At 39.5% G+C, this 20499-nt stretch overlaps 1 protein-coding gene across 9 annotated transcripts in view; it reads left to right on the top strand.

Annotated features, from left to right (window-relative positions):
• The first annotated feature begins 3370 nt into the window (after nucleotides 1-3370).
• SNX2 (sorting nexin 2) overlaps nucleotides 3371-20499 on the top strand; it is a 34277-nt gene continuing 17148 nt past the window's right edge. For 7 of the 9 annotated variants that reach the window (XR_003253184.1, XM_026063923.1, XM_026063920.1 and 4 more), the window contains exons 1-2: nucleotides 3371-3506; nucleotides 12369-12486. Coding sequence is in view for 8 of the 9 variants with exons in the window: in XM_026063923.1 (XP_025919708.1) it covers nucleotides 3399-3506; nucleotides 12369-12486 (226 nt within the window). In the remaining variant the exon portion in view is untranslated. Of the gene's footprint in view, nucleotides 3507-10209; nucleotides 10378-12368; nucleotides 12487-20499 lie in introns of all 9 variants that reach the window. The other 2 variants (XM_026063924.1, XM_026063921.1) reach the window with 2 other exon arrangements.

Below are 20499 nucleotides of genomic sequence, written 5' to 3'. Positions count from 1 at the left end.
TTAGATTCTGTAGTGATGAGCATCAGAGAAAAGCTTGTGAGGAAATGAATCATTTTGTCTTCAAAGCAGGACTGGAACAGCATACAGTAAATAAAGTACGGAGCTAAATGTTGTATAATAAGAAAAAAAAGGCAATAGCTGTTCAATCAAYGCTCCTTGGGAAGAAGGCTCCTGTAGAAAAGTTAATATGTAACCATGTAATTAAAGCAGGTACACTCTGTATACACAAAGAGTTGAACAAAGTTGCATGGATAAATTTGGTGTTGGCATTTCCTAGTGTTTTAGTCCTTGACTTTGCAAGCTTAATATTCTTTTCACGTAGTATTACAGAGGTGGATGTACTGGGTGCAAAGGAAGGGGTGGCGGCAGTTTCCATTAGCATATGTGGTAGCTTTGTCTCCTCTCCTTTAGATCCTGACTTTGTAATATACGGTAGAGTTGACATGTATTACATTTTTGTTGTGTGGTACACACACTAACACCCACAGTGATAGGGATGAGGCTTTATTTTTTGGGTTTTTTTTGCAATAACACATCACAATCTCATATGTAATTGGTTTTCCAATCATCCTAAGTTTTCTTTCAGAATTTATGGTTTCCCAGTTTTTTTCCTCTGATTGCTTTTCTCTGTTTCGGATTATTTTTCCATCCAGATTTTACTAATCCACGCTTTTCCAAATTGACTCCCAGTTTGTTAAAAATCCAGGTCTTTTAGTTACCTTTCTACTAATTCCTTATCTTTTTTGTCATAAAAATGTCCATAATGGATTTCAGTGGCACCAGAGTATGGCCACAGATCTCAAAAGCACTTGAAAAGTAAGTTAAAAATAAACTATAAATATAATTCTGCTTTGAAATCAGAGAAGTTAAACTCCTTACATACTTTTATTAATGAGTGACAAAATAATACTGCAACTGAAATCTTTTCTGCTTTTCACTTCATTCTGCTTCTGTAACGTACTCAATTGCTGTGATAGATGAATACTTCAAGGTATTTCAGAGAGCTGATTAATAGTCTAGCCATATGAACATTAAAGATACGGGTGTGAATCTTGATGAAGCCGGAAAACTAGTCAGCCTCATATTAGCTTGTTATAGCCAGATGAAAACCATTAAACATCTAAGTACTATGCTAAATGAGTACACTTGCCAGACATTTAAATAATATAATATATATTACATGATCTTCCTGATCACAGCAAATGAAATTGTGGGGAAACATTTTAGTGGTTTAATGTTAAAGGGTACAGAATTATTTCTAAAGTGGTTTAATCATTATTTCTAGATAAAATGTGCATGTACCAGTTATTTGAGAAGCTTCCAGAAGCAGAAYAGCAAAACAGGAATACCACAAAAAGCTGGAAAGGCAGTAAGGATGCCACCAACAAAAAATGTAGAGGCCAGAGAACTATGCTTCAAGATGAAAAATGTTTGTATATTCGGAATAGGKTTTTTTTTCAGTTTCTTTCTTTTTCTTCTTTTTAAATTATAAAAAGAGCTCTGAAAATTATTTAGAAATATAATGAAGAGCAATGGGCTGTGTTTAGGAAGAGAGTAAAAATGTGAGTAGARTTTAATTCATGTCATTTCTACTATGAACAATCTAATCTTCACTACTATTCCTGTCTTGTGAAGAAGTGTTATTGTAGCAATGTAAGTCTCAAGATAAGTCTTTTATTACAGTATTGGACAACTTTTTCAGACCTGAGGAAATACCCCAAAGCTTCCCTGTTTCTTGTCCATCTACATCTATTAGTCTAAGAAGCTATATTGTCCCTTTTGTTGGAACTTTCAGCATCAGAACTCTTCTTTATGAGGTAACTTGTTATTTGCAATTGGTAATTCAGAGTTCCCAAACTTCAGCACARATTTAGCTGTCTTAAGTGGCAGATTTGTAAGATCTCACTTAAAGCCATTCTGCTAAGCTCTGGGGCCTGATCCTTCCCCAGGGGGACAGCAGGAGTGAAGGACATGGTCTCTGAAGCAGCCGCCAGCCTCGCCTAGGGGAGAGCTCTCCCTAACAATTTCTTACATCTCAAGCCTCGGCAGTACAGATAAAATTATACATGGCATTTCCACATTTTCAACATAACACGGATTTCTATTTATATCTTTATGACTTTCTCATGATGTGATTGGGAAAAGGCTGAAAGAAAACAATACGTACAACTCTATCCTTTTAGTCTTTTTTAGGCACTGTATGAATACTGGAGAGATGCAGCTCTTGCCCCAAAAGAGATTGCCATCTGTGGAAGACAACTCATTCTTCATATTCCCCATGGGATACTGTTTAGAAATTAACTTTAATACAGCAAATATTAACAAAGTCTTCAAAAAGCACAAGCATGCTGAGTGAATGAAAGCTGTACTTTGACCAAACTGAAACTCAAAAGATACTTTTTAAAACTTTAATATAGTGGAAACAACAGTAACAGTTCAGATCAGGTATAGGTATTTTAGCTCATGCTCACTAGCTGGACAATATTGATATTTGACTTCATCTCTTTTAGATGAGTATTATATATTAAATTTTTGGAAGAATTTAAGAATTTGAGAGGTAAGTCACAAGAAAAAGAAAAGCAATTTAGAAATACTAACTTATGGAGAGGGCCTGCAAATACTTCATTTACACGGGAAATACTATTTTAGTGATTGTGAATATTACAGCACCTGATTAAATGACTATTCTGCAAGAATAGGACATAATACTTTTGCTCCTCAGTCCCTAAGAAAGATCTGATCTTAACCACTGTAATGAATGGAGTCTACTCAGAGAAAAAAAGTTCGTAATTCAAAGACTGATATAAAGTGATTTGAACTTCCATTCAAATTTTCAAAACGCTGAAACGCAGGACATGCTTCAAAGGATTGTACTGGTGCGTCGGCCTTGCAGTCGCTTCACCGACTGCTGGCACAAGGAGAGAAGGTGATTTAAACAAGGAGTGGGGGACTGGCGGGGCGAGGAGGGGGCAGAAGGCAGCGCCCCCGTTGTCCCCCGGCGCGGCGGCGGCGCGCCGTGCGGGCTCGGGCGTGTAAACCGCCAGACGGGGAGGGAGCGGCCGCCTGCGCCGCGGCTGCTCGGAGGGACCATGCTACTCAAGAGACCGAGCGTTGCCCGCGCAGCGGGACTCCGAAAGGGCCAGCCTTCGGGGACGCAGACTTCGCCGGGCTCAAACAAAGCCGACCGACCGTTTCCAACCGTTTTATCCCGGTTGCCCCCAACGGTCGGCGGGAGGGGGGCGGGGCGGCGGCACGCGCGCTCACGCTCCCCCGCGCCCCCCATCACCTTGCTGCCCGGCCCCTTCGGTCACGTGCCGGGGCGGGGCGGGGCGGGGCGGGGCCGGCGCGTCACGTGAGAGCGGGGGGGGGCGGTGCTGGCGGCCCCGGCCGGAGGGAAGATGGCGGCGGAGAGGGAGCCTCCGCCGCTGGGGGAGGCGCGGCACGGCGAGCTGGAGGAGCCGGAGGACGGCGAGGACCTCTTCACCAGCACCGTGTCCACCCTCGAGGTGAGCGCCCGGCCCCCGCCGCGGCTCCGGCCCGCTGGCCGCCCCTGCTGCGCCGCGCCCTGCCGCCGCGCCGCCTGTCAGCGCCGTTGCCCCGGCCGTTGCTCCGGCCCCCCGCCGCGGCACCCCCCCCGGCCCTGCCCCCGCCGCGGAGCCCCGCGCCGCCCTCCCGGGGGGGCGCCCGGCCCTGCCGCCGTTCCGCGCCGCTCCGCTCCTCCGGGGCCTCCTCTGCGGGCGGTGGCTCCTGGGCCCGCCGCTCCCACCGGAGCGATCCGCCTCCCCCGCCGCCCTCCGGGGCCGCTCGGCCCCGCCAGGGCCGGGCCCTTCCCCCGAAATCCTTCTCCCGACACAGAGACCCGGAAAAGTCTTTCTCCGAGCATCGCTCGCTTCCCTGTCTCAGGTGCCGCTCTTCCCTGTCATCCCAGCCTCTGTGCTGCCGGCGTGAAAAATACTTGTATCTTCCCTCTYAGCAGGACGCCAGTTTCACCAGTCCGTCTCCCCTTAGACGTATCGGGGAGTAATAACTTATTTTCTTTGTTTGGTCCAAGGCTTCATCCCCGTCCAGTTTGCTAAAACTTCTAAAAACTTATTTCTTTCTGAGTCTTTTTCTGTCACAGTTAGTGCAATGCTCAGCTATAATAACATAACATACTGCTGTTGAACAGCTGCTAGGACTTTTTGCCTTTCCAGACTTTTTTTTTATTGTTGGGGAACTGTAGCATCAGTCTTCATGAACAAGTGGTAATTATGGGTAGCTAAAGAGAGGCATTCATGCAAGAGGCTGTGAAACCTGCAGTGATTTGGAGAAATCAGTCTGAAAAATCTAAAAATTTCTACTGAATGAATCTATAAACCACTCCTGCTTTCTGTGTCAGGCATCTAATAAAAAAAAAAAACACTGCAACTGAATGTACTTCCTAGTTCTGGAAATGCTCACGCTCATTAAAGTGGAAGCTTTTCTTTCTAAGTTGTGGTCATGTTTCACCTATGCCAGTCCCTTATGGAAAAACTTCATTCTCCCTGTACACAGTGATCCATTTGAAAAGATGACTGTTCCTGTTCTCCTTTTCCTGAAGAGTTTCCTGTCCCTGACCTTTACAGTAATAGGATCAGTGCATGTTTCTGTTTTGCTCTGATTGTTGCCTGTCTTTAACAAAAAAAGGTCAGTAAATAAAGAGGCTCTTAAGTGTATTTTAAAGGCACTCGCCTCCTCTGCAATCACTTAGAATTTTTTTTTCTTCTTTTTATAGATACATAATCTGCTCAATGCTAGAAAAAAAAACTGTGGAAAAATACAGTGATGGAATAACAAATGATGTGATTTATGAACCTGCAGTTGACAACTGCTTTAACAGACCTCTGTACATCTCTGTGTGGTGCAGCGTGTATTATTGGAGTCTTGTTCTGTTCTCTTAAGAAAAACTGCAGTAAAACATAAGTAATTTCTTTACTGATGTGGTCTAGAATTAAAACCTCAAGAGATACAATAGAATTATTGCCTAAACCACAATCTAAATGAAAAATCTTCCTCTTAATGTTTAGAATAGTTACTGAAAACTTTATAACTGGAGAAACTGGCAAAGAAATGCGCTTTCTCTGTATTAAGTGGTTTGGTTGACAGTTCTGTTCTGCTTTGTTTTTGTAGTCGGTACAATTGGAAGAAGGTAGAAAGGGAAAGCCACTTTGTTTAAAGAGAAACTTTGAAGAACTTTTGTCAATAAAGTTTTTCGTGACTTATAATCAATGAGAGTGCTTAGGAAAGAGCATTGCTCTTTTGAATTCTAGCAAATTTGGAAGGAAGAGATCACGAAAATTGAGTTTGAACTTCTCCCTAGCTTGAAGCTAGATTGTTTAACTTAAGGGTACTGTACTTAAGTTCACTTGTTACCTTAGTCCAGAGAAGAATGATTATGTCATAGTGTGGGCCTAATTAAAATTCTATATTTAAGTGTTCTTGTAGTTTATAAATATTCATGAAGTACCTGCTTCTAAATAGCAATTGAAGCTCTATTAAAATAAAAACAGACAGGAGTTAGTGCTCTTCATAGCTGATTGTATATGTTAGCTGATAACAGAGAGGAGGGCATGGCACGGCAGAAGACAGCGAGGTCCAAAGCCAGCTTATGTGAAGGTTCTGGTACTTTGAAAGGGTTCCTAACTGTTTTGAACTTGGAGCTGTTCCTTTGCTTTTTGTGTGATTAATTTCTGCTCTTGCTTCCCCACCCCCCATTTTTTTCCCTTGCTTTCATTCTCTTTGCACCTCAGAAAAGACATGCTGTTCCTTTCTTACCTATAATTTGGCAAAGCACTGGAAAAGCTGTTAGTCTGCTAATAATTCTTCCAAATAGCTTCAATATTAACAAAGGCTCCCCTCATAAAACAAATGCTAACCCATCTAAGTTTGTTCCAGCAAAACATAGATTTCATGTATATTATGAACAATAAAAATAAATTAAATATTTAAATATGGTTTATAAGGAAGGTCACTGACTTCTGTTGTTCATCTTTGTATATCACAAGAAGAATATTACTTATTTCAAGCTAAATTCTCTGCATGTGAAGAGAAAGAAGCTGGAGCTTTAGCTTTCTTTGAGCACATATTAGAAGTTAATGTCTTGAATTAAGCCCTCTTAATTCTAGAATGTAAAATGTTAAGATTTGATGTTCTTCCCTGTAACTTCTGGAATTTCTGAGATGCAGTGGGAAGGAGTCTGAGAATGTAAAAGTTGCCAGGGATGGAGACAACTGGACCTTCTTCTTTTGAGAATGTAGTCTTTGAAAACTCATTGCATGGAATAGCTCGTCTGAGCTAGTAGGGTGCTGATTTCCTCTTCAGATACCTACAGTGCGTGTAAGTAGTAGAATGATTCTCAGGTTTTCACTGTGTCAGCTGTATTGGAATGTCTCATGGAGCACCTGCTCCATGTGGTCCCAGAACGATCTTCGGCAGCTGCCGCACTTGCCTTCATAGGTAAGAACAGCCAGACACGGTCAGACAAATAGTCTCTCTAGACTCTAGAGATCTTGTTCCCAACGAAAGTCAACAGTGGATGCCATGTGAAAGTTTTTGCTGGTGGTTATATGTATGTACTGGAACTCACATGGATTACTCTCCAGCAACCAGCACTTTGTAGTTCAAGGGCTTGCTGAGCCGTAGGTAGCATTCTAATATTAATAATCTTCCATGGACTCACGTAATTGCTAAGTTTAAAAAAAATAAATAAATCCAAGATGCAGGCAACAAGAAGTTCTGCAAATTAACTATGTATTATGAGAAGACTCATCTCCTGTTACAGGTTTTTGTCAACAAATTGCTACTTTGCTGTCTATGTCCTCTGCCACTATTAGAAGAGACAGCAAACAACTGTGTGAAAGTCATTTTTTTGTGACATGTATGAAAAAAGCATTTTTTAGATTTTTTTTTGAAAAATAGTACGTGTAGTGTTATTCTCATTTCATCACTTCCTCTCCTTCTTCCTCCTTGCCCAGCTGTTTCATTCTCTGCTACTTTCTTGCCTGTGTTTTTCTGCCACCTGTTTCCTTACTTATCTGTTGCTTCTGTTGTGCTGCCAGTTACTTCATCTTCCCTAAATACTTCTTACGAGTTTCATTATTGCATGTCTCACTCTTCTGTAAAGCAGCTGCCTTGTGAACATGTAGCTAAGCTGCCACCTACTTGTTTTCAGTGGTTTTTATACTCTTGATTTTTTTTTTTTCTAATGGAAGAATAGATGGAAGCGCTTGAAAACAATGAGTAAGCAATAGATGTGGTAATTTATCAAGGACTGTCATTTAGGGCAGGGTGTGTATATAATCTCGTTGCAAGTGTAACAGCTTATGTCATTGACCTATAAGATGGCTAAAATATAATCTTGTTTTGTGCACAGAAGGGAAGACATTAGGTAGACCGTTATAGAAGTCCAGATGTCTTTATAGGTATCTAAATGGAATTTAACATGAAAATTGGAAGTTATAAGGGAAGTGTTAATGACTGTATCAGAATTTCTGGGATTAAAACATTAAGTCCTTGAACACTGTATTATAACTTTGCAGAAAACTAAGTCTGTGCCCATGATTAATTGGTGTAATTCTGATGGAAGCATATATCCCTGTCTTCAGCCTTAAATCCAGGCAGTAACGGAAACATGAAGTAATCAGTCCTGTTGAGATTGCTTGTGTCCTCTTACCTTCTGCTGAAAAGGTTGTTGTTCTGCCGTTGAAGCCTTATTCTCTCTGCCCATGCAGTGGTTTGTGGGCCTTTGCACCCTGCTCCAGTCCAAATGAGGCAGGTTAGCTCAGGTAGCTGGAATAGCGTGCTTTTTGTCAGCCTACCGTGTTCTGACTGAAAGAGGCTAGGAGAAGTTCAGACATGTAGTTGAACTGGCCGGGGCAGGGGAGCTGTGCTATTAAGAGAAGGGATGATGTCCAAACAGCTAGGGCTATTATTTCAGCCAACAAAAGGCACGTGACCTTGTTCTTGGACCTTCATAAGTCAAAGCTATTAAACTACTCAGTTATTGCCACCAGCTCTAATGCACAATACAAGAGGAAAAGTGAGCTCTTGTTATTGCCAGTGCAGACTGGAATGGGCCCATAGTCTTCCCATGTGCATTCAGTAACTCATTTTCTAGAAAGCAAGTAGAGCAGGATCCTGTATGTCTTGCATGCGTGAATGTCCTGACCATTGGGTGTCTTGGTTGGATGCTTCCCCTGAGTTGCTCTCTGCTCAGGAGTCTCTCGGAAGCTTTGCAAGCCATGTACCTTTCAAGAAATGGACAGGCTTGTGACTTTTTGTGGATCCTTGGAGTCAAATAAGTTTAAATGTTCTGAACAGCCATCCTGCGCATGTAGCTGTTTAGGCCCTGAGGTTGTCTTTCATGGTTGGTCTCTCTCCATTTCTTGCCTGGTACTCAGATTTTCACTGCCTTGTTTCTATTAGGTGCTCTGAGCTGCTCCACTTTCGTAGATGTAYTAGCTCTCCTTCACACAGCTAAGGAGCAAAATTGGGCTACTCTTTTTAGCTTGCACATGCAGTAGAATGTAACTGGAATAACTTAATATGTTAATGCCTGTATGGGTGGCCCTTTTGTTGGGGAGGCTGAACAGCACTCTGTTATCCGTTGATCATATAAAATAATCAAAGAATTAGGAGTTATTGACAGCAATTTCTGATATGYTCAGGAGAGTGGCTTCCTGTGTCTTCCTAGTTCACTGAGAACAGCTGTCTGTTTTGAAGATAGACAACTAAACTTTGTTGCAAAGCTCTTAAAGAAGCTGAGGCTGTGTTCAAAGTTACAATAACTGTTCAGGCTATGAATCATTTTTAAGAAGCTTTTTAGATAATTACGCACTCTGATGTGAGCTGTAATTACTTAAAAAAAAAAAAAAAAACTTTTTCCTGCAAAGAAGGTCCCAACTGTATGTGAAGATATTTATCCCCATCTTTCATTTGTCTTGTCTGAGAACGACAGCTGTTAAAAGATACCAAAGTGCCACTGAAAGGTTAGTAGTCCAGGAAATACCTTATTCAGCTGAAAATGCATTTTAAAGGAAAGACATTTTGTCTGTAAATCATCCACAAAACAAAACTTTAATATCCACTGTTCATAATAACAGAACCTGAGGTAGATAACAAATATAAATTTATTATATATTTTTATAGTAAGTAACAGATAGACAGGGTATCAGTTTCACTGGAAATCTTCCTGAAAGAGTCACCTCTGGACCTTGTGCCTTGTATACAAGTTAAAGCTTGTTCATGCAGCTATTATTTTTCTTGAGCTTTCTGAGGTGCCCCTAAGGTTGGTTTGTTTGCCTCTCATTTTGTGAGTATTCTCTAGTTTCACTTCATTGGAACAGGTTGTATGAAATACTGTGAAAGTCCCTTGTAACTGATACTCTAGCTAAAGCTGTGAAGCCTAAWATCTAATGCAGAAGTCCTCGTTTTCTTGAATAGTGCTGTGGACAGAATCTTTCCCAATTCAGTAATAGGAAATGATCCGTAATCCTACCAACACTTGGTAGCATCTTTCCATATATTGATGTCTTTTCTTGGAAGCCTCTGTTCCTTTCTTCAAAGTGGGAATGTTTTGGTATTGGCCTGTTTAGGTCCTCTGGTTAACTTGTTGATTTAGGCACGTAAACACTGCTTTTATTTATTTATTATGGCATATGTGAATCAGGTTTAAGAGTGCAGGGTGAATCTTGTATTTGGTAGGGTTTCTTTTTTGTGATTAGAAGCCAGGTATAGTCAAAAGCAAGCGTCAATAACCAAGATAGCTAYCTTGGATAAAATTGAGGAGATAGACTGGGGGTATAGCTTGAAGATGAGAGTGCTCTCCAAGGGCTGCTCTTCACCATTCATTAATCAAGAGCACAGCCACAGGATAAAACTGAAAGCCATCTGCTGTGTGTAACAAGTGTTTGGGAAGGCTTTTATTCCCTGTGCCTGGCTGTGTTACAGCTGTTTCTCCTGGAGGTGAAGCATGAACTGTATGTCGTCCTCAATCTGTGTTAGCGTGTGGTGTTTGCTATGTACCAACTCACATCTGTCAGGATCTAAGTGGGTTCTTACCAAAGCTGAGCAGCAACAAAACTGATTCTGAATGAATGTTCTATAATGTTTTAAGAACTGCTTTTGTTGATAAAACTTTAAACTTCTTGAGATTCACGGGAAGATAAGTTTTCCAATGCCCTGCCGTTTCAGTTGAAGTACAAAATCGTGAATTCAAAACTTTGTGCAGCTCTGTGCAGAAAGATGGACCTTTTTCTACTGGAATATGCTGCTTCCTGAGTTCTCAAATCGCTTTAAGCTGTTGACCTTTACATGTGACACATACTATCTATGCTATCATTTGTAGAAGCATGAAGCATGGTAAGTGGTGTGTTTTGTTTTGTTTTTTAAAATTTCCTATTTCATTTTTTCTAAATTACTTGCAAGTCTTGTGATACAGCTTAAAATCATGCTTCACAGAATGAGCAAATGTAACTTCATTACTTCATTGTACTACTCTTGCTGCAGGATCATTTTGGTGTTGATTTAGTGTAATATGAGAAATATACATCTGATTAGTGGATCCGTAGCTTGTAAGCGTATAAACTCTACTACCTACATGTAGTTCTCCAGTGTTTCTGCTCTGACTTTCTTTGCAGGTTCTAGGGCAAAATCTAACAAGCAGCTCGAGAGGCTACTGCCTTTTGTGGCTTGTAACTTCTTTTTTTTGTTGGTTTCCCAATGTTGTATTTGTTTTTTTMAGAGAATGGCAGTCTTTGGCAAATGCAATGGGGTATAACCTCTTTATCCGCTTGAATGGAGCGTTTCCTTGTTGCAACCATAATCTGGTTTAGGTTTATTGGAATACAGATTTTTCTGGTATTCTTGTATCTGCTTTTAGCTTCCTTGTATCTTCAGCAGGGAAAGACTTAGTTCAACTAACACTTTTACAGGCTGAGAGAGTTTAATTTCATATATCCTGTGAAAAACTGTTTTGTACTGTATCTGATTGTATCTGGCAGCATTGTTACTGCTCACTTGTTTACTTCCTCTGACTGGGATTTCAGGTAACTGAGATGTGGATTGATGCTGAGGCCGTGATCTTGCCTCAAATAGAGCAGCCCTGCTGTGCTTCATGCCAGAAGGTGCACTGTTTTTGGAGAACGCAATATAAGGAAGGCATCCCTCTTAGGGCTGTTTTCTGTGCTATGTTCATGAATATGCAATGAAGAAGCTGGGCAGAATTTTTCAGTGGCTTTTCAGTGTTTTTTTCAGGCTTTTTTTCTCCTGTAGCCCATGGCATTTGTTGAACTGTGGCCTGGAAAACAGCCTCTCTCTTCTGAAATCTGGTTCTAACCTTAAATTATGACAATTTTATGCAAAAACGAAGAAGTCAGTAGTGACTCTCAATTTACAGATGTCCCTTCTAAAGTGCATATGTTTTTGCATAAATATGCTGTTCTTGAAAATTCCGTAGCTAGCTGTCTTGGGTAAAGTTGTGGGAAATGAGTCTTGCAAATTTTGAAGTACTCTGAAATAACCAGAGTTGACACTGATTCAACAAGGATTTGCTTACTGAAGCACTGATTTTCAGTTAGATGCATGCTTATTTTGTGAGTAAGCTGTACTTCAGTACTCTGACTTCAGTATTGCTTTTATCTTCCTGAGTGTCTTCAAGTATTTCTCTTTTCACAGGACAAATTCTAGTCTTCAGTTAATTCAAAGAACTGTATCTGTGGCAAGCCTAGCTTCCATTTTAGTACAGAGTGACCCTTTGTGGCAATAATCCCCAAATTTGAGCTGTTGCAAAGATACTATCCAAGTAACTTTGGGCAGCCTAATTTCTAACTTCCAAATTTCTTGTGGCTGCATGCAGCCTTGGGTTGTTCTTTGAATGAAATTAATTTGTTTTCTTAATCTCTGAAAAACTGGTATGGAACACTTGGAGACTGTTTTTGTACGTAGAAAAATTTACTAAMCAAAATCTAAATATAAACCTTTCCAAAAGGAGCTTAATAATCAAACTGCACTCAAAAATACTAATAAGCATATTCTAGATATTTCTCTAGCAGTTTTTGTTTCATATTAATTAAACGTGAGGAAGTGGGTAACTTTTTTTCCTCTGACAAAGGAATGAAAAGAGCTGTTGACTGACTAACTCATATCCTTTGTTCATTGTTATCCCACTAGGAGTAGGAAATGGAAATAGCTGACAGGGTTTCCTTTCTGTACATCTCGCTTTGTTTCTTTGCAATGAAAGAATGTTTGTTGCAATAATTCTTATATACTGACAGATGGCAACTGGTTCTATGCTTATTATTTCACTTTTTTCGCTCTCTCTTTTTTTTTTTCTCTCCCTTTCTCTCAAACAGTCAAGTCCTTCATCTCCAGAGCCGGCAAGTCTTCCTGCAGAAGACCTCAGCACAAACTCTAATGGTCCAAAGCCAGCTGAAATCATGCTAGATGATGATAGAGAAGATCTCTTTGCTGGTAATTGCTCTTTCCTTTTAATGTGTCTGAATAGACTCTTTTCCCTTAGACATTAGGAGGTGTGCTTTTGTGGGGAGGAGGGAGAAAACATTTTATGCTGTCATTTACTTGGTTGTAAGGAAATAGGAAGCAGTACTCTTAAACATGGAAACTTCGATTTTTAAATTTTCACAATTTGGTATTGTAGTAAATCTTAACTGTTGCTTAATCTGCAGGTACACTTTCTGGAAAGTTCATTAAAGGTTTTTCTTTGGGTATTAGGAGTATCACTAGCCCTTGCAAATCATTCTTTATTGGGTTCAGCTATCAGCTAAATTTCTATGATCTGCTGCAGTGTACTGTCAAATTTATGAACTTGAAAATTTGCAAGAGAGGTAACATACCACAAAAAGAAAACAGCTAAGGTTCTCCCTTGCCCAAAGTTGTTCTTCTGCCATTATTAACATGTGTAACTATTGATTGTTTATTATTGTCAAACTGTTTGAATGTGACCTTTTAACTGTGAACTTGTAAAGCAGAAGACTTGCTCATTACTGAAAATAGTGATATGTGACTTCTTTTTAGGGATAGATGAGTTTTGCTTAGATTTCAAYAGTAAATTAAAAATTGAGGCACTCCTCAGCAAGTTTGTGTCTTGTCTCAGGAGTAAACGCTTCTATCACACTCATGACAAAACACATTTTTGTAGCAGACCTTTTAGGAGTTATTCTGTCTCACGTACTATGGCACTTTGAGAAGCTTATTTGATAGAAAAGTAAAATTTAATTTTCTTAAGTACTTTAACAGTGATATACAGGATATTTTCTTTTTTTTTTTTCCCTGTAGGACTCTATAGCTTTAGTTGTTTGTTTACCAAATACAGGTTTCTTGTGGTATGTACTGTCACCGCACAGTGTAGTATACCTAACACAGTAGAGTTAGCTAGTTAGTAATTTGTTCTGCAGATAGCAATGTAGTATTTCTCATTATGTAATTACCAATATCCAAGTTTGTGTGTGCTGAAAAACATGAAGACAAGTTAAGGCCTTGTTTTCTACTTTATAACATTATTTAAGCTGCCCCAGTCCATTTTCCAATTCTGTAGAATGATAATTCAGACTGTATTGCAAGCTGGAGGGTATTTCCATTTATTACAGGGCCTTTTTTATTATAATAAAAAGGTGAGAAACTGGCCTATGAGATCAGTCCCATCATTTCACTAGTGTGAGATTCTGTCTCTAATACTTGACAGTACTGGATGTTTTGGAGAAAGTTGTATGAAACTTTTGATTAGCAGTCAATAAACAGCACTTCTTTCTAATCCTTGATCACTTAGTCACTACTTTGTTGGTTTTCTACAATCTGTTTTTCACAAAATAGTCACAGAATCACAGAACAGCTAGGATTGGCAGGGATCTCTGGAGGTCATCTGCTCCAACACCCCTGGTCAAGCAGGGATGGCCAGGGCAGGTTGCCCAGGACCGTGTCCTGTTGGGTTACGAATATCTCCAAGGACGAAGACTTCACAGCTTCTCTGGGCAATTTGTGCCAGCATTCAACCACCTTCATAGTTAAAAAGTGTTTTCTTGTGTTCAAGAGGAATTTCCTGTGTTTCACTTTGTGCCTGTTGCCTCTTGTTCTGTCACTGGCCACCGCTGTGAAGAGTCTGGCCCCATTCTCTTTACACCCTCCCGTCAGATATTTATACACACTGATGAGATATGTATATCAAAAGATGGCTCTAAATGCCTTTTTCCGATACTAACACTTATATTATTACTACTTATTGAGCGAGTCAGTTGACAGTCTGCTTTGAATACAGTCCTAGTCTCATCTTCGTTGATTCCCTGATGTAATCATTTGATACTGAACTTTGTAGCATTTAGTTCTGGGTTGTTTTATGTAGATAGGTGTATATATACATGTGCATTACCTTAGTTTTGAACTTTATCTCATATTTGATTATGACACTTAGAATGTGTTGATCAGTTTATTAACTCTCTGGAACAGTCTTAAGAGAAATAGAGAATAAACAATTCAGTGATAATTCTAGTAGTTTTGTATTTATTACCTGATCTTATGACCCACAAAGATGGGGAGCACTTTAGGAATGATTCTTGCTTGTACTAGTAATTTGTTTATATAGCTTCAATATGTAAAGGCAGCTTTTTGTAGCCATAGAGCCATCTGGAATGGATATTTCAGGAAAGCCAATTCTCCTTTGGCTGGAAAATATTAAATTAAGAAAAAAGGTGCCTAGAATAAATATTGATGGGCTCCAGACAGAAGTAACAAATGTTAGCAGCCAGATTGTTGCAACTGAAATGAATGCTGTGAGAAAACATGCTTCTAGAACAGATTTAATGAGTTTGAGTTTTACTATGAAAGACATTCTTTTAAAGGCAAGCAGTGTTCAGTTGAAAGCGTGTACTGGAGGTCTAATACAACTGAAAGTGATTTTTAGAAGGTCATTTTATATACAGACTAAGGCTAGTACAATCTCAATGGGAAAAACGGTCCAAGACAACATGCAGAAACATGACATCTTTCACAGTATCCCATTCCAAACAGGAAGTTTGCGTAGTGCAGCGCTATCCTACTGATAAAGTTCTCTTTGTATCACTGTCAGTGTACCTGTTCTCAGAAGCAGAATCAAATTTGTGTTTCCATGCTGTGCACTCACAAGGATAACTTTTTTCCTTAGGACTGTTTTGCTAGACAGTGATGTTCATCCAGCGCTTTCTTGCACAGATTTGCAATGAACAGAAGTGATGCGAGAAGGCTGCATGAGTTCTATTTCCTTGCTTTCAGCATGATTGCGTAAGCCTTGCTTTCTGTGAAAGCAAGACTTGAGTAAAATATCRAGTGCAACTGTATTTTTTTTTCCTTTGGGTTCCCTCCCTGCCCAGCATGTTGAAATTTCAAAGACAGATATCTTTACAAAGCTTGCAGGAACAGTTAACTGGAGGGGAAGACGATGAAGTCCCACACCTTCCTAGCTTGTGTTGCTCCTTCTTATTGAATTATTAGACGCTATAAAATCCGTGTCAAGAAAGTCCTACAAATGGCTCCTGAAAGGAAGGACTCTGACCTTTTGGAAGTGTAAACAAATCTAGCTTTGCAGACCTATTCATAAAAATGTGGTGGTGTTCCTCTCTAGCAAATATAAGTTTGATAAATCATTTCATTATTCCATCTAATAATGCAGCCTAATGGAAAAAGGACATGAGGGAGAACAAAGTGGAAGATTTCCTGTACTGTCTTAATGCAACTCAGAATCTGGAGTTTTTTAGGCTTTGCTGCTGTGCTTCTGTGGCAGCTATCAGATAGCATCTGCAATAAAGAGTTTTAGATATTCTTTGCCTTGTCTCTGAATCACAATCTTTGAACAATTAAAACTGAGCTGTAAAGGTGAAAGATGATGGGTTTTCCATCTGTCATTGGAGACCAGTAAACTTTGTTGCCCCATTTATTAGTATTATGGTTCCTGGCTCAGTAAGTGAGGACAGCTGTGTAGCTAAACACATTTAAGCACTTTCTCCTGTAGGATAAAAGTCAGTGTGTTGATTATTTCAGTCAGGAAAAAAGGAAAAAAAAAAAAAAGGTTGCTTTTCTTAGCTTGTACAGCTTTTATGTTTGGAGACCATATTGGTCACTGCTCCAAATCAGGTAGTATTAAGAAAATTTTGGAGGCATTTGGCTCTTTGTGGTTAGGAGAATACGATAGGAGCATCCATTCTGATGTTCACTCTTAAAACCTGGCCATCCCTAAATTTCTAATATCAAGACAAGAACAAAATCCTGAATGATTCTTCCAAAATGGTGGCCTGAAGTGCTGTATATGACTGTAGCTGGAGAAATGTGTCATGGATTGCCTGTGCAGAACGTAGCTATAGATTATGAGCCAGGCTGTGAAGTTGCATCAGTGTTCTGTCACCAATTTCAGAAAAATAACAATTCTCCCACTTCTCTAGTCTGGTAAAAGATTACTTTTTACATGCTGTTGTTTTTTCTGCTCTTAAAGGGGTTTGGGAATAGATCCTCTTATGCAGGTATGTAGCTAATATGCCCTGGGCAAAAGTCAACTTTTTTTTTGGTTTGTTCTTTAAAGCTTGAGGTCCTACTCGATTTGTCTTAGGCTTTTATTTCTGGGATTTCGTACAGAAAAGGAGATGCTCATTCTGTGGACCAGACAAAATGCTTACTTGAGGCCCAGCTGAACAGCAAAATTTCTAGCTAATAGTGTCTGTTAGGCCATTGTTGTGTGACATGTCTGATCAGAGCAGTCATGCACAGATGCCTGGCTGCCTTCTACAAGCTGGTTATTCCGTCTGAGKTCTCTTCTGGAAGAAACAAATGCACAAAGGCGTTTGAACCTACAGTTTTGAAGTCAAAAGAAAGCTGTTTAAGTAGCTGACTGTCCTGTCAGCTGACGCCCGTTTAATAACTTAACTGCTATTCTGGACAACGATGTCCACCTCAGTTTACTTCCAAATTTGTGTGATCATCTTCATAAACCTTCAAAGATAAGAAGCCAGTTTAAGCACTCGAGTGATGCCACAGACCTCTAACACTCTGACATTTACAAGTGTGATCAGTAAAAATAACTTATTCAACTCAAGTGCTGCTGCTTGTGATGAATTGGAAACTTGCACTTTCTGTGATGATGATGGTTGGTGAATACTAATGGTGAGATGTAAAGAAACAATAGGCATCTAATGCTGAGATTGAACCACAAGCTTAAGTGCTGAAAGGTGTTGACAGAAACTTGATATAGTTGCCTATGGAATGTTAATTAAGCATAACTAGTCTTCTGCAGCAGGCTGTGAGGTTTTCGTGACCTATTGGAGTTAAGCATTTTGAAAGTGACCTCATATCAAAGCCTGTTTATGGATTGTAAAGTAGATATTAATGTGCTTAAGTCTTATGGCATTAGATTGGTGGGAGTGCCTAGTATGTGCTGATAGCTGCCATCGATGATGTGACTGTTGATCTCGATGCTTTTCTCCTAAAAGTTGCATGGAGCAGTTGCTTCTCTGTGCAAGAGCCTTGTGCTTTTGAGCCTTTTCCAGGAAAGCAGGTGACCTAGATTTCATTTTTCATGTAAATACTAAGAATTTAAACCACAAGTACTTAAATTTTCAAAGGAAAATCTAAACTGAATAACTCAAATGTTTCTGGAAGTACCCTTAGTTTCTACTCTGAAACCTACCTGTTGGTGATGTTAATGCATGTGCAGATACAGGTCTGAAAAGGAAGGATGGTGGGAAAGGTGTGCTACTGTTTTGTCTGATAGCAGTGCTGGTTTGTTACGTTGAATTCACTCTGTTTTCCGTTGATCATACTTTTCCAGTAAGGGAATGTTTTGGTTTTTTCAACTGAAAACAAGAAATTTGTGGTCCAAATTGTTTCATGACTTGTATTAAGCCTGTCTAAAATGTGAAGATACTAGAGCAAAGTGCATGTGATTAATGGTTTGTTTCTCAAATGTGTGCTGGCAAATAGCTAGTGACAGAAAAAGGAAGAATTTGAGTAAAATGGCTTTATACCCTTTTCTTTTTTTCCTGTGAAATACTCAGTTGTATAACTTCTTATACATCTCTAAATGCTCTTAGGCACCAGTTGAGAGAACTACCTCTTTTCCATGTCCAAATTTTGTGCTTCCAAGATTTTATTCTAGAAGTCTCTTGACAACTATCTCAGCATGTTTTCCCACCTGATCTGAGATTTTCAATCAAACTTCATTGATCTAAGATGCAATATCCTGCCTGTGGCATTTGAGGGTAGGAAGCCATCAATAAGTTTCTTCAAAAAGATTCAGCAATAAAAATAAAGCAGTGTGTACGGTAAGAAAATAAATCTTTTCAACAGAAGTTCTTAGATAATATTTGCTCATATTAAAAGTGAGGAATATAAAAGGTGTTGGCTTTTAAGCTTAGTTTGAAAATGCTATAGAAATCTGTAATCTGAAACTAGGAAGAGCGTCGCAAGCAGGTTGAGGAAGGTAGTTTTTCCCTTCTACTCAGCACTGATGAGACCACATGTGGAGTGCCGTGTCCAGCCCAGTGCCCTGTTCTGGGCTCCTCAGTATGAGAGACACAGAGGCACTGGAGCAAATCCAGTGAAGGGCCATAGAGTTGATGGACTGGAGCATCTCTCATATGAGGAGAGGCTGAGAGAGCTGGGACAGCTCAGCCTGGAGAAGAGAAGGCTCAGGGGAGATCTCGTCAGTGTGTATAAATATCTGATGGGGGAGTAAAGAGGACGTGACCAGACCCTTCTCAGAGGTGGCCTGTGACAGGACAAGAGGCAATGGGCACAAATCGAAGTACAAGAAATTCCATTTAAACTGTAAGAAGAAACTTTTTCACTGTGAGTGTGGTCAAACACTGGCACAGGTTGCTCAGAGAAGCTGTGGAGTCTCTGCCCTGGCAAGTGTTCAAAACTCCACTGGACACAGCCCTGAGCACCCTGCTGTAGTTGACTCCACTTTTAGTGGTGGGGGTTGGACTGGATGATCTCCAGACGTCCCTTCTAAACAAAGTAATGACTGCAAACTTTATCTGCCTCAAGCTAAAATCTGCCTCTGTTTCAAACTAGGTTGAGACATACTGACCTTGATATTTGTTTTTTAATCTGTTTTTTGCTTGATAATGAAGCTCAACTTAAGCACGCAATCTTTTGTGTCCCTGACATAAAGGTGCTTTTGCTTATGAAAAAAATCAAGCATTGACAAAAAGTGTTATAAATAAAAATGGGAAGCAGAATTGACTAGCAGAACATCTCTAAGTAGCAGCAGGGATAAAGCTGAGTGGTTTTGATATATTAATTATGAATGATTGTAATATCATTTTTTGAAGTAATAAATGATTGGATTCAGTTGCTGAAGATGTTATTTCCAGTTCTGCTTTTAAATGACTACTAAGTGGCAGGCTGTTCTGGAGAAGCACACAATGCTGTGGCGGCAAAAATGAGACTTTTTCTCATAGCATAACTAGTCTCACAAATTTTAAAGAAAATCTGATCTTTAAAATTGCCATTTTCTTAACCCTTGCATAAGGATTTGTTATATTCATCGTACGCACCAAGCTTTAAAAAGGTTGAAAGGAAGTTGGCTTGTTTTCTTCGAAAATCGAACTGTTCATATAGACTGGAGGTGCAAGAACAGCATTTTTTTTCAAAATAGTGCAGTAAACTATTTTGGTAGCTTAGTATAACTTGGAGTAGATCCGCTTTATTGTCTGAGGCTTGAACTTGCCTGAAGTACTTGGAACTCGCTACAGGAAGTCTAGTTTGTAACAAGTCTTGTAATCAGTTGTGAAATCAAATTTCATATCAAATGATTGTTTTATGGTCAATATTATCTTTAAAGAGTTAAATTCTTTAAAATGCATGTTTATTGAGAACCACAGCATTAATTACTTAAACTAGAACAGAAATTTCTGTATACCCAAGACGTGTGGTTTGTCAGTCGTCAAAACCAATTAGTTGAGGGAAGCATGCCAGTTATGTAGAGCAGAGATTTACATTCTCTTTAAATATAGATGAACTGTCTACAGTCTGAAGAAGGTATTTAGTCTACTGTAAACTGTTTTAAGCACAAAAGAGATTAAAGAAAATAAAATTAAGTAGTTAGTCTTACTAGTCAGAATGCCTCATTTGCTAATACTTGTATTTTACAGGTTATGTGCTTTTGGTGGAGGGGTACATTTTGGTTATGTAACTTCACTTAAAAGCATACTTCTCTTGGTATGCTCAATTATCAGCCTAGATGACTTAATCAGCTATTGAATGCAAAAACTAAAATTGGCATAGGGCTTGAAAAAGAGCATCTGCATGGTGAAAAAATTTCAGTAGTTTTTGTGATAATCTCATACAGAAATGAATGACTCACTACTGGGACTACTCTAAAAGACTCTACCTGTCGACATATATATATATATATATATATATAAAAAATTAAGTTTGATCTTACTTTGACCCATGATAGAATGGAACCTCAGATGATGCTTGTAGTTTAGCTCCATATTTAGA

This window comes from Apteryx rowi, unplaced genomic scaffold (genome assembly GCF_003343035.1).
Source record: "Apteryx rowi isolate R43461 unplaced genomic scaffold, aptRow1 scaffold_203, whole genome shotgun sequence".
Lineage (NCBI taxonomy): Eukaryota > Metazoa > Chordata > Aves > Apterygiformes > Apterygidae > Apteryx > Apteryx rowi.
Note: the sequence above shows the minus strand (reverse complement) of the source record. Positions and strands in the feature narration are given on the sequence as shown.